The sequence below is a fragment of the Danio rerio genome, chromosome 23 (genome assembly GCF_049306965.1).
Source record: "Danio rerio strain Tuebingen ecotype United States chromosome 23, GRCz12tu, whole genome shotgun sequence".
Taxonomy (NCBI): domain Eukaryota; kingdom Metazoa; phylum Chordata; class Actinopteri; order Cypriniformes; family Danionidae; genus Danio; species Danio rerio.
The window spans coordinates 24,087,282-24,101,572 of record NC_133198.1 but is presented as its reverse complement, the minus strand read 5'-3'; the positions used below and the strand labels follow the sequence as shown (position 1 = coordinate 24,101,572).

General features: G+C 32.9%; 2 protein-coding genes across 18 annotated transcripts in view; one reads left to right on the top strand and one right to left on the bottom strand.

Moving 5' to 3' along the window:
- Positions 1–14,291, top strand: part of megf6a (multiple EGF-like-domains 6a) — a 142,255-nt gene that overhangs the window by 70,000 nt on the left and 57,964 nt on the right. For 14 of the 17 annotated variants that reach the window (XM_073938929.1, XM_073938926.1, XM_073938924.1 and 11 more), the window contains one exon: positions 14,016–14,141. In XM_073938929.1, coding sequence (XP_073795030.1) covers positions 14,016–14,141 — 126 coding nt within the window. Of the gene's footprint in view, positions 1–12,343; positions 12,622–14,015; positions 14,142–14,291 lie in introns of those variants that run through there. The other 3 variants (XM_073938937.1, XM_073938932.1, XM_073938935.1) reach the window with 2 other exon arrangements.
- On the bottom strand, positions 8,244–9,962 carry LOC137490624 (protein FAM13A). Its single transcript, XM_068219046.2, has 6 exons — positions 9,821–9,962; positions 9,536–9,742; positions 9,271–9,448; positions 8,943–9,069; positions 8,768–8,841; positions 8,244–8,625 (listed from the first exon to the last, which is right to left on the bottom strand). The coding sequence occupies exons 1-6, from the start codon at positions 9,876–9,878 to the stop codon at positions 8,583–8,585; spliced, it is 687 nt and encodes a 228-aa protein (XP_068075147.2). The 5' UTR covers positions 9,879–9,962; the 3' UTR covers positions 8,244–8,582.

Genomic DNA, 14,291 nt, shown 5'->3' with positions numbered 1-14,291 from the left:
TTTGAAAAGCATTTTAAGGTCAAAATTATTAGCCCCTTTAAGCTATTTTTTTTTCAGTTGTCTACAGAACAAACCATCGTTATACAGTAACTTGCCTAATTACACTAACCTGCCTAGTTAACCTAATTAACCTAGTTAAGCCTTTAAATGTCACTTTAAGCTGTATAAAAGTGTCCTAAAATATCTAGTAAAATATTATTTACTGTCATCATGGCAAAGATAAAATAAATCAGTTATTCGAAATTAGTTATTAAAACTATTATGTTCAGAAATGTGTTAAAAAATCTGTTAAACAGAAATTGGGGAAAACTAAACAGGGGGGCTAATAGTTCTGACTTCAACTGTATATGATTAGCAATACCTTACCTTTGTTATGAATACTTTTGTTAGCTAAATAGCTTTAACCAAGTGTTTTCTTCTTGCCAATATGCCACATTCTTCATTTGAATACTTTGAATAAACTTGTAGGGTTACAAAAAGCAAAAACTGCGTTAAAAAATTCCCCTCTGGACGCTTTTGACCTCTACTGTATATTTTATTTCAGCTTTATTTTATTGAAGTACAAATCAGTTGTTATTGCTTGCATGTTGCATATGCTGATGATGGAGCTTACCTTATTTTGAACCAAAAACATTCCATTCCGTTTCCAAGCCTATTTGACATGTAAATAATAAATGGCATTAATAATCCATTTAGGAAAGTTGAATTCTGGAATCTGTTTTCTTTGCTGTATGTCTGATGCAGTAGCAGCGTTTTTTCAGCTGAATCAGCAGTTGAATCTTCTACCTTCCCAAGCGAGCCGAGGAGTCCAGGGCCATCTATCTCTTTTCTGATATCAAACCAACTCTTTTATGAAACCACAATCTAAACTGAAGCTGAGATGGAACGCAATATTAAAGTAAACCAAAAACAGATGCTGCTAATTAATCAATGGGGGCTTCATCCAGGATCATGGTTTCATTTAACTGTAATTTAAGAAGCTAGTAATCTTTCTGATACCTCAAGCCAGAAGCTCTTATTAAGCTCTGACTTATGACCGCTAGATAAAACCTTAATTGTTTTCAATTAACCCAAGCTTTCTCTGCCAAAATACATATCATCCCATCATACATCGAAAATGTAAAGATTTCTTTCACATTCTCACCTCAGAAAATGATCCTTTGTCAACATTATTGAACAGTTTATTTTGGAAGGAGAGACTACTGTATGATTATAGTGACACTTTAAGATCTGATTTGGACCGTTTTTAAGTATTATATGCAGGGATTTTTGAGGACAGACACACTCCTCCACACTGAGGCTGACTGATGTGCCTGTTATGACAATATATATTTAGTCTCAATACTGAAATGTAGACTGTGGATTGAGGATATTTGGCAGCCAGTGTCTTGAATGGTTTCAGATTTGTGGTTTAAAACTGCTGTGATGCTCAGGCATTTTAGTGGTGTTACAGTAAGTATGGCTGACTCTCTTTACAAAGTTTGACCTATTTGAACATTCAAAAAAAGCAATGCCTCTGTGTAGCTTTATACAGAAAGTATTGAATAAGATAGTAGGGCTGAACAATAGTGGACAAATCTGATATTGCAGTATTTTATTTTTCTTCGATAAATATTGCGATATGAATAGTTTAACTGGGGTGCGTTTCCCAAACAACAATATAACTCGAGGCTGAACTATCATAGTACGATGCATCGTTTGGGAAATGAATGATGTAGTGACGAGTGTTTAGCAAAACCTGTAGTTTCTCTGTTGCAGATCCATCATTTGAACCACTTTAGTTATAATAATATACAACTCCCATAACGATGCTCTTAACAGGTGGAGTAACTACTTCTTTACAGAAAAAACCCATAATTTCTTTGTGCAAATTAGATGGTTTTACACGCCAACGCATGTAAAAAATTAAAATTCAATATTAGTTTTGGTCAAAACATGCACTGGTTTTCCATAACAATTAAAATATATGTAAATGGCACATAAAGGGTCCATTTTTCCTTTATGAATATTATTGAAAACAATAAATATTCTATTATAAAACCACTTACAAAAAGATAAAATGTACTCTATTATCATATATAAATCATAGAAATACATAAATAATGAGGCTATTTATTAAGAAATGAAATTTATTGTTTATTATTTACTAGGAAATGAAAAAAATTAATACTTTAATCATAATAATTATTATGATGATTTATTATTATTATTATTATTATTATATTGTTTAAAAAAAAATTTAAAGTCTACTTTTACAATTTGACACATGCAAACCACTGCAGAAATGTTCTAACCAACAGGCCCATGGCCATGTCATATATAGGCTACATTTCTTAATAAATAACCTATTATAAAAAAAAGCAATAATGTGTACTATGTTTTTTGTTTTGTTTTCACAAGCTTTGGAGCAATGCCTGTAAAAAAAGATACTAGCTTTGACATCAATGTTTGTGCAAAGTGCACTGCGAAGAGAGCGCAATTGTAAACATGAGGATCGCTAAAAATGAAATGTAAAAATACTTCGAAAGCAAATTACACCTAAGAGAGATGTCTTTAATATATTTTTAAAATCAATCTAAGTGAATGAAAAATGAATAAAGGAAAATAGTTTGAATAGCTCGATTTGACCTTTCTGGGCAGTCTAACAGTATTCAGGTACAGAAATAGACTAATCACAATCCAAAAAATATCTGCAAATTATTGGATCAAGTAAAATATTGTTTTGTTTTCACCTTCAGAAGTCAAAATTTATATTTTTTTCTTAAAATAAGTAAAATTAACTACCAGTAAGAAAAATTATTATAACCTAGATAGTTGGACTACAAACAAGACAAAAATAAATTATATATTATAAATAAATATATTATAATAAATTGTATAAATGATTAAATTAGATACATTTAATTTTTGTTACACCTCTAAAACATCATAATTTCTTGCTAAAAGTAATACAGTACTGATTATTTCATAAGCAAACATTACTGTTGAAATGTTAAGGGGTGGTAGAGAGATCATTTAGTCATTTTCCTGCTAAATAATTAACATTCAAATGACTTCAAATGATCGATTGACTAGTTTATTTAAGGGTTTGAATAACCATAATAATTGAAAAGTCCTTTGTTTTTACATGTGGATTGTTGTCAATACAACACCATGTGTGTGAGTAGATAGCAATCCAGCGGCTGTGTGTAAAGTAGAATACAAAGCAGTTTGTAATTAGCTATATTTAACATTGCTATAATGCAGTTTTGCATTATAGATAATTTCAAAGTGGTCATGTCTTTTGCCCTTGAACATTTCCTACTTGTTATCATACTATTTCGTAAGTGTAACAAGAGGCAATTCAATCCTATTTTCCTTTTAAAACCGCTATCATTACATTATTTATCAATATCTGGACCTTTTTGTATTCTCTGAAGCTATGGAAATTTAAAAAGTAAAACAGGAAATACATTAGGACCAATGTTACTGTTTACATCCCTCGAAATGGTCTATAAGTTTAAACCTATATTCGATTAAGAATGACTTGGATGACTATTAAAGTGCTAAAAAGATGAAGTGCTAAAACAAAAATGTAAACTTTTTAAATTCTGTGTCCAACTATCAAAGATGCATATTAGGTAGAAATTTGTATTTTTCAGATTTTCTTTTCTTCTGTTGTTGTTATTGTTTTTGTTTCTGTGTTGCCTCATCTTTCTTATTTTTTCCGCCCTTGGCTGATCAAATGCCTCAAATGAACTGAACTACTGTATATAATTGTCTGGAGCTAAGCTGTAACCTTTGTCTGACTCTGTTTGATGAAAGAGGTCAGTGAACAATCACAGAAAAAGAGGGTGGAGAACGACTGGAAGGCCACTGACATCAGGACATCATCCGCACAGCAGGCTCATCATTAGACAAGGGATAATGAAAGAGTTGATCCACCAGTCTTAAATCTGAAATCTTTCACGTCTCAGGGTTTACTCTGGAAGCATCATTCTGGACATTAATGACCTGAGATTACAGGTTGTCGTTATCAACCACAAACATTCCCACAGTCTGTTCTCTTACCACAACAGATGGCTTTTAAATAGTGCAGAACAAAGATATTTTTGTCCTGAGATGACTATCCTTTTTGAAAAACATGGCCAAGCATCACAGTCTAAACACTTGAGCACGGTAAGAGACTGTTTGCTTTTCCATCAAAGCCCCATATCAGTCATCAGAGAAAAATGGTCTAGTCGCAGTAAACTGTTTTTGCTAAATGATTCAGCTTTGGGAAATAATTGCTTGGAGGATTTTTGTAAAGAATGCTTTAAACAAGACTATTCAGTGGTTGTTCCTCAAGTCTCTTTGATATTTTCATAGAAAGAGTGGATCTTAAACTCTACATTTGTAATTTAGATGTAAAATGATTAAAATATTTAATATCTACTATAATTTGAACAAAAGTAGATTATAAAATTGGCACATTTTCATCAAAATATTAATTATTTGGGATAGTTCACATAAAAATGAACATTTTCTGTTTTGTTTCTAGTTAAACATTAAGGAAGACTTTTAGCTGAAATTACGGTGTGTAATTACTCATAAAATATCAAGGCTACTGGGACTTTGAGAGTCAAAAAAAAAATATTGTCATGATCACCAGTGATCTAACCCTTTCGGATCGCTGGAGATCTACACATCTATCACTGAACTGGACTGCAAATACCATCATGCACCTCACACACACCAGTTCCTGACTCCCCTTGATTACACACACAGCTTATAACTCATCATGGACTGATTACCTGGACTTTATATTCACCTCTCACACACAGACTTTGCTGAGTCTTGTTCACCTGTAATATTACCAACATTATTCCTGTCTAGCCTTGCCGTGCCTTTTGATCCTTGTTTAATTGTTTATGCTGTTAGCCACCTGCTCCGACCTCTTTGCCTGTGACCAAGACTACGCTTTTGGTTTACCCCCATGATACCGTTTGCTACTGTTTTCACCATTGCCTGGCTGAGTTAGTTGTAAATAATCTGCATTTGGACCCTCACCTGGTTTTACCCCGACTCCGTGTTAAACATATACTGGCAAAACTAAATGAATACCCATGGCTCTTGACTTAAAGCCCATTTAAATAAATGATTTTCTTGTGAACAAGACATCCCTGTGGACTGTTTGCTGAAAGATTAACAATGCTGTAAATAAATTTGCACAGACTGATTGCGTTACATCAAAAGACTTTAAAGTAGCATTAGGAGTTTATATTTATGCTTTTATTTGTCATGAGACCCCAAGGAACACAGTTTCAGCTAAAAACGCTTTGTTTAACTGAAGAAAAACATTACCTATTTTTGACAGCCCAAGCATGACTAAATAACAACATTCTTTCGTGAATTACCCCTTTTATGTAAAAGTATATATATATAAATATATATATATATATATATATATATATATATATATATATATATATATATATATATATATATATATATATATATATATATATATATATATATATATATACATACTGTATGGAGAGAGATATATTTTGCCAATACAGTAAGTATTCAAATCTCCCTACCAAAAAAATTATTCTTTATTTATTTATTTTTTTTAAAGATCATTGTCCTGAATGGTGTTAGTGTCAGTTGACAGGCTTCAGATCTGTAACAAATCTGTAAACCCCATACCGGGCTGTGAACTGGAAGTCATTTTGCAATTTGAACTTTTCTTGCAAGAAAGGAGGGATAAAGTGGTGAATTCCAGATGTGCTTTGTTGATAGAGTCCAATCCAAACAGAATTACTGATGTAATTAAAGCCAAAGGTGCTACCACAAAGTATTATATAAAGTGAATGCAGTCTTAAACAAACAAAGTGCTGACAGTTTTTTAACATTTTCTCCCAAAAACAACACATTTGTTTTGCAGTTTAATGTCTTCAGCTGCAAGATCTTATTAAAGCACTAAAATATAACAGCCTGACAAGAATAGTTTGAATTTGCATGCAAAAAAATTGTACTAACCAGTATGTGGAGAAGACAAATTATTCATCTCAGCATCTTATTTTTAAATAGTATTATACTGGACACCCACTGGCTTGCTAGAGTGAGATCTGGTCACTTTAACATTATTTTATTATAATACTATTATATTTGATTGTACATTAAATAATATTTAATAATGTTAAAATTGTATTTGTAACTCTCACCATCCAAAAAAAAAATGTCAGAAAACAATGTTATATATAGTTTATAAGGACAGGTTGGTGGTGCTCATTCTGTTGACACCTCTTTCAGCAGCCACATGGGACAGGAAGAAAACCAAATAGCAGAGGAGGTTAAAATTTTCCTCTGGAAGGCTGTCCAGGATTTTCTTCACTGCTCGGTGACGTTTGCTCAGTTTGAACACTGCAAGATAACATATTTAAAGAATTCAAGAATTTGATAGATGAAGTACAATAAATGTTCACTAATCAGCATTTGTACTTCACTTACTCCTGAACACCTCCAACAGCTTGATCATGAGTGGTGCTGGAATAAGACCACTGGGAAGCACTCTGAGGAAATGCTTTAAAACAGAGGCTGAGGAATGAATTATATATAGTTTATAGGTATAATTTATACTTCTAGATATTTATTGGGGGCCCCAGATTACCTTAAGCAGCCACTTACCTTGCTTATTGGTTAAAACAATGATGGGGAGAACTGCAAACTGACCCAGCAGAGACTCAAACCAGCGAACTTCTTAGTGGGAGGCGATAAACAGGGTTAAATTAAAGACTAAATTAAAGACTTTTAAAGACATTTAAAAGACATTTAAAACTTTTAAAGACATTTTTAGGACCATTTTCTTAAATGGCTAAGGCTAAGGAATTTTTTAAATGGCCCAGATGAAAAATATTTTTATTTGTCCTATTAAAAAATATTATAATATAATACATTTGATAATACAATAATAAATTAAAAATAAAAAAATTAAATTTTACATATTTTTAATAAATTTTTAAAATTTGGTGTAAAAACAAGCAAGCTCTATCTGTATCCATACACTTTTTTCCCCAATATAAACTTTCTTTAAAAGAAAAAAAAAAAAAAAACGTTTAAAAACTATAATAAACTAAATCTATGCTCAACAATCTGTGCAGGTCGATGTCCTCAGCAGTAAATACATGGAGCACTTTTAAACAAATGTTTTTGTAAGGAAAATAAATAAACCATTATGATAAATAGAATTAAAATGGCCTTTTTAATTAAAAAGTGTAACGTTTTATTGAGATGATTGTTAGTGATTATATGCCAAAGAGAGCACCATCACTCATTTTACAAGCACCCTCAGTGATTTAACTGTGGAACTGGCCTTGCTTTATCCAACATTAAATTTGTCCTCTTTGCCCTACAAAATTTATCAAATTATCGTTTAGTACATTAAAGGTGTAGTACTAACCATGTTTATTTATTCATTAGTGCATTGATTGCATTTTGTATAACCACACCTTTACAAATGTTTTTAACATTGAATACACATTTACATACAGTACCTAGAAAAATTACATAAAATACTATGTATTAGTATAATTAACATAATTAAAATAATAAATATATTAAATGAATAGCTAATTGTTTAATGTATATAAAATATATTTAATTGTTGAAAAAATATATTAAACTTAGCAATAAATTCAAATGTAAATATCTATATTTCTAGATTATACATTTACATGTCATTTGAAATTGGAAAAAAATATTTATACAAAGCATGATATATATGTTTTTAACAATCTGCACATTAAATCTCTGAGAATAATTGACAGTGTCTCTCGTGTTACTCACTGTATTTGAGGTAGTGGTTGCCATTTAAGTTTACAATAGGATGTTTTAGAATTTATTACATATTTAATTGACTTTTTTATGTATAATTTAAATAAACAGACTAATAAATGTTGTTTGCTGTGCTACAATGTGTCTTTGTGTACAAACCAATCCCATGGCAAAGGTGACTAAGAACTTAAAAATTTAGAAAAAAATGCATCAAAATATTAAAAGATAAAAAACATTAAGTTTGCGCACTTAGTATGCAGTAAGTTACTGTTAACTTGTTGTATTTATAGGGTTATGTGAGTAAAGTTCTATTGTTAACTATTTTGTAATACATGTTTAATTTGTTGTGAATGTATTGAAAGATGTTAACATTTGAGTGCAGAAAAATGAACAACTTACAGCATAACTAAACACAAAAGACATCAAAAAAGGAGAGAGACACTTATTGAATGAAGATGACAAGTTTTATTTCAATCTGCTTCAGAGTCAGAATCAGCATCTGCTTTGTCTTCATAATCATATGCGTGCATCATCATCATATGGTGACCCTCACCATCCCTCATTGTCTGTGGTGACCCTCACCATCCCTCATCATCTGTGGTGACCCTCACCAACCCTTCACCAGCCCCGTTGTTTTCTGGTGACCTCACCAGCCCTCACTCTCTTCCAGTAACTCTCACTGTCTGCTGCGACTGCTGTAGACCATCTCCAGCCACATAGGGTTCTTCAACCACTTCCACTTCGCCAGTGCATGAGCCAAACTTTCTCCAAAAATTTGTTATTCTTCATCTTAGATGCCCAAGTCGTCCAATTTTTGGTGACTTTGATCTTTCAAAGACACACATCACAAGCATGAATATGGATGACTTGCAAGCACTCCACAATATGTTAATTACCAAAAACAATTTGTGGGAGTTTGTGATCTGACCAGCATCAGTCTGCTGTGTGTGTTTGTGTTTAACATCTATACCTGGTCTCTGTGAGAGGCAGCTGCTGGACACACTCAATAGTGGAGTCTCCCCCCGCCTCAAACACATTGACAGCCTCAAACACAAAAATACATCTCTAAGTGTCTCACAAACCAAAATTATTATCCATCATCGTTTTCTACACTCAGATGTCATCAATTGAAAGTATATACTCACTGGTGAGTTGCTGGCAGATTCATAAGTGTACATGTTGGGGAGTAGATGTTTCAGGTTGTCCAGCATGTACTCAGTAAAGCTGATCCACATCTCCTGCTCCTCAAGCATTGTGGGGCCTTGAGGAACACTGCACATGCAGATAACCAAACATGTCACATTAATAAATGCACCAGACATCTTACTTTTTTGATTGACAGCTCTATCAGACCGCTCTGTCGTTTCAGATCTTAAATATTGGGGCATGTAAGACCCTTCAGTCCAGAACATATGTCTAATGTGCTCTGAAGTACACACAACATCAGCTGAATACAGATTTACAAACACTTACTGAAAGATGATTGGACCAAACACTAAGGACAGGTTGGTGGTGCTCATTCTGTTGACACCTCTTTTAGAAGCCACATGGGACAGGAAGAAAACCAAATAGCAGAGGAGGTTAAAATTTTCCTCTGGAAGCCTGTCCAGGATTTTCGTCACTGCTCGGTGACGTTTGCTCAGTTTGAACACTGCAAGATAACATATTTAAAGAATTCAAGAATTTGATAGAGCAAGTACATTAAATGTTCACTAATCAGCATTTGTACTTCACTTACTCCTGAACACCTCCAGCAGCTTGATCATGAGTTGTGCTGGAATAAGACCACCGGGAAGCACTCTGAGGAAATGCTTTAAAACAGAGGCTGAGGAATGAACATCCTCAATGTTCAGCTCTGGAAAGCCTCCACGATCAAAGCATTTCCTTAGCTCATATTGGCGCAATATTGCACCATCAGCCCTGAATAGGCCGCTTGTACTGAGGCCTAAACACAAACACATATTTTACAAATATAGTCTCAGCGTAATTGACTTGGAAACACTTTCAAACACACAGTGCTCACCATGCTTCTCCAGGAAGCCCACTAAATGTGTGAGGAGCAAAGGGAGACCTTGCCTCATCTGACCGGTCTTCCTTAGATGAGATAAGGGCACACCAAACACCTTGCTAGGTGTTTCCTCCTGCACAAGAAAGAGGGTTACAAATGAGAAATAGTGTACATACACAGCTGGCTAATACATATGTATGTTAACTTTAACTGTATGAGGAAACAAAATGTATTATTTTTCTCCATACACACACACACTTACAGTGCAAGTAATGCTAGTTACTTAATAATGAAGACAATACATTGATAATTTGAATAATTTTTAATACAAATTCTTTACTGAAGAGTAAACATTTGTGAATTCACTATTAGGTCTATATGTGTGCAAATCAAATACTTACACACACTGAAAAACTCCCATTATGGGGGTTTTGCCGAGTATAAACCAATCCGAGGGGTGTCCGAAGCCGTTTGTCAAATACAGAAAAGGGTCGTTACCGGGAGTCCAAAACCGAGTGAAACGCAAATCCAAAGCCGTAGTCGAAGTCTGAAAAAGTGTCAAAAACCGAGAATCAATAACCGTAATCAATAGCAAAAATCACAAACCGCACAAACACCACTAACCAACAAACGCCTGAACACCCAACAAAGAATTTTAATAAAGAATGTTCATATAAACCTGCCACGGCTCTCACGTCATTATAGCGCGTTCTAAATAGAATCCGAGAAATTTGTTATGTTTTAAAAACTGCACATACAAGTTAAGCTAAAACACACTAATGATGAAAGGCAAACGAAAAGATTTAGTTAATAAAAATGTAAACAAACAGCTTATAGTTTCTTCATATAAAGCGAAAGTCGCCAAAATGTCCAACATATATTTTATTTGTGGCAGATTCATTAACAAAACAGCTATAAAAATAACACATATTCACGTAAACACACTCTAAAACCGAATGTGTTGAAAACAACACAATATGTGTTATTTTCAACACATGTCCTGAGTGTGCTCAGGGACAACAAATGTTGAGTTTAGTGCAACACACAAAATGTGTCATAAAATGTAATACAATGTGCAGCATAAGTAGACACACAGATGTGCTGTTTTTGTATGTATCTGACACAACTGTGTGTTACTATTCAGTATTTATAACTTTAAATGTTAAAAATATTATAAATGCAAAATCAATTAACAAAATCTCACAGGATACATTAAACACTGTTCACATACTGTTTATTTTTTCCCTTTTAACATGGAATTAATGCATTCAAATGTTTTACAGCATTTTATTGTACCAACAATTCATTGTACGTAATATAAAAACTCACTTTATAAAAAGCATTCATTAAATTGAACTCATATCTACACACGTCAAATAAAATGTCAAATATGTATGAAACAGTTCCCAACATATACAAAAAAAAATATATTTACATGTTTAACACATATTTTGTGTACATTTTAACACATCATTTTAAAAGTGCACAGTTTACAAGGCTGAACAAAATATAAAAAGGCTAAAAATAGATAATATAGTAATCTTTAAGATAATTTTATATTATAATTTATATAATTAAAATGTTCAATTTATTGTTTAAATATAATATCAAAATAACATCTTCAAATGAAATAATGTTAACACACAGTTATGCTTTTACCAAACAAGTGAGAATAATTGAGAAAAATATTGTTTTAAAATATTTTTTCAATTTTATTTAAATTTTATTTTTTTTATTATACTTTAAACGGCATTGGTAAAGTATAAAAATATACATCATTTACTATTTTTAAGTTGTAATAAATGGAAGATACATTTTTAAGGTATCTCATTATTATCAGAAAGTGTAAAAACATTATAATTATCTTTCATGTGACTTAATTTTATGGGTTTGTTCTGCATGGGCGGGCAGGGATAAGTCGAACGTTTAATTTAGTTTAAGCTGAATGTTAATTAATGTACAATTGCAACTTTACCTTTTCAAAAGTAAAATATAACTTGTGATCGTAAATGATGTAGCCTATTTAAAGTATATAAATATAATACTAAAGCTCTATTTTGTTATAGATCATTGATATTTTTTGGAAAAGCAAAATTCCAATTTGGTCCTCAACAGTAGGTCCAACTTGTGTCTTTCTATTTATTATTATCTACACATAAAATAACTAGTAACTGACAAATAACGATCACCTGCTCTTTCCTATCATGGCTAATGCTAAGGTTAATTTAGGCGTGTTGTCTTAGCCAAAACATTTTTTATTAGTCATTTATGAAGCAAACATTAACGTTACCGAAAAAAATATTCATCCGTCAGAGCCTGTTGGTCGGTAAATGTTTACTGAAAGAAACCAAAAAACCAAACTCATTTGCTGAAAAAAACTAAACTCATTTTCTCAGAGTAAAATAGCACAGCAATTTAGGCCTATTTGATTACAGAATTAATCTCCTCTTAAAGCGCAACCATAGAAGCGACACAGTCCGCTTTGAATCTGTAAATCACAGCGGTCTATCATAACGACACGCCTACTCATCAGTGGACACGCCCCGTTTTTATAGCACCTCTAGCAACTGGCTAAAATCAAACTTATCGCAAAAAAATGATCAACTGCGCCGATTTCTACATCATAGCAATTGCATTAAATTAACAATCTATCGGAAAACTTTTTTGGAAGTGAAATTTCTTTTACTGGGTGGAGGGTAGGCGGACTTACTGTATACAGCCTCCAGGAGGCGATCTATGAGCCCGCAACTTCACTTGTCAGGATGTGTGAGGCACAGACAGCACCAGGGAGCCGACGACGATCAACAAACTTGCAGGTTAATCTCCAAATATTCAGAGGGTTTCAGTGTTATTTTACTGCGACAAAATTAGTTATTTGATCCTAAACATTTACCAACCTACAGGATTTTACACTGTAAAAAATGCAGGGTTCCATGTGCATGTTGTCCCAACACAAATTAATTTAACTTTACACTTTTAACAAATGTATGTGGATTGAACATAAAAAATAAGTAAAAAAATTAATTAAGTCCTAATGAAATCTCCAGAATTGTGTTGTTTTGGCTCATTTTAAATAAGTAGTTTGAACGACCAAAAAATAAATATTTTTTTTTTATTAGTGTATGGATCACAGTTTGTTTCGTGGAGTTTTCTGTTAGGCTTTCTGATATTCTTTCATTAACTGTTCTCTAAGTTTACCCAATTATATAATGACTTTAACTGCTGAGAAAAAAATGTGAAAAGGGTATATGACTTAATTACATTTTTTATAATGGCTTATTTTTGTATAAGCTAAAGTATTTAATTTTTATTTTGTCTATTTTGTATTTGACCTTTTTATTCCATTGCTGGAATTCAGTTTGACATATGGGCCAATAAAACCAGCATGGTGTAGTCACAGATTTTGCATACAGGCTGATGGTATAGATCTCACTATGGGTTTATACATGGAGCCCGAGGGCAGGGATCGGGGGAACAGCTCTCTGCCATTCTTCAAAACCAAGAGGACGAGATCAAATGAGTAGTATGAGTAGGCTGTGTGAGTTTTTTCATCTTACAGTTCAAGAAATTCGTTTGAGAATTTTTGACATTGCTTGACATTGCCATATCGTGCTGGAAGTAGCCATGTCAGGACAGGTACACTGTGTGTGGTCATATACAAATACAATATATTCATGTTAAAAAGTTAGGACCCCCTACTGATTTTTATGGTTTTCCAAATCGGGAAAGAATTAAAAAAACAACATAAACTTTGGGAGGTTTTGAAGATCCACTTTTAGCTGTAAGTAGTTAAAGTAAACACCCAGACTGTTTTAGTTTTTCTCTTCAGTTTCGCTTTAGTAGATGTACTGGTATGCTTCGAATCATTGTCTTATGGCATGATTCAATTTTTGCAAAGCTTTAGCTGTGGGACAGGCATTGTGTTCATATCTTGTACCACTAAAGGCTCCAACTGCTCAAACTTCTGCTGAGCATCATTGCAAGCATTCGACTAGCAGTGGCTAACGTTTTTTTATTTTTTTTTATTTTATTTCCCAACTTTTAAGACCAGCCAATGATTGAATGTTTAAAAATTGTTCTGAAATGTACAAATGGAAAATTGAATAAGATGTTCTAAGTTTTTCCCATGAATGTATAATGAATTGTTTTTAATTGTGAACTGCATCTTAACTGTCATTTCCCTGTCATTTTTCTCATTCTTTCCCTCCAGCTGTTTTATCCTGTTCGGTAAATAATGGAGGTTGTGAGCATGAATGTGTCCAGCTTTCTCCAGTTCACTTCCAGTGCCGCTGCAGACGTGGATACCAGCTTACAGCAGATGGCAAGCGCTGTAGATGTGAGTCTTCGTCTTATTTACTGCATCTACATTAGGTTGCAAAAAAATTCCCAATTGTAAATTTAAATACTTTTTAATCTAACTCATTTCCCTATTCCCTATAAAAACAGATCTTTTGAACTTTTTCCTGATCAAAATATTGTTTTATTT

Excerpts from the sequence above, each read along its gene's own strand:
- LOC137490624 (XM_068219046.2), bottom strand. The coding sequence starts at position 9,878 with ATGAGGCAAGGTCTCCCTTTGCTCCTCACACATTTAGTGGGCTTCCTG. Across the intron at positions 9,743-9,820 it reads GGGCTTCCTGGAGAAGCATG|GCCTCAGTACAAGCGGCCTA; the intron begins GTGAGCACTGTG and ends GTTTGTGTTTAG. Across the intron at positions 9,070-9,270 it reads TTTGGTCCAATCATCTTTCA|TGTTCCTCAAGGCCCCACAA; the intron begins GTAAGTGTTTGT and ends CTGCATGTGCAG.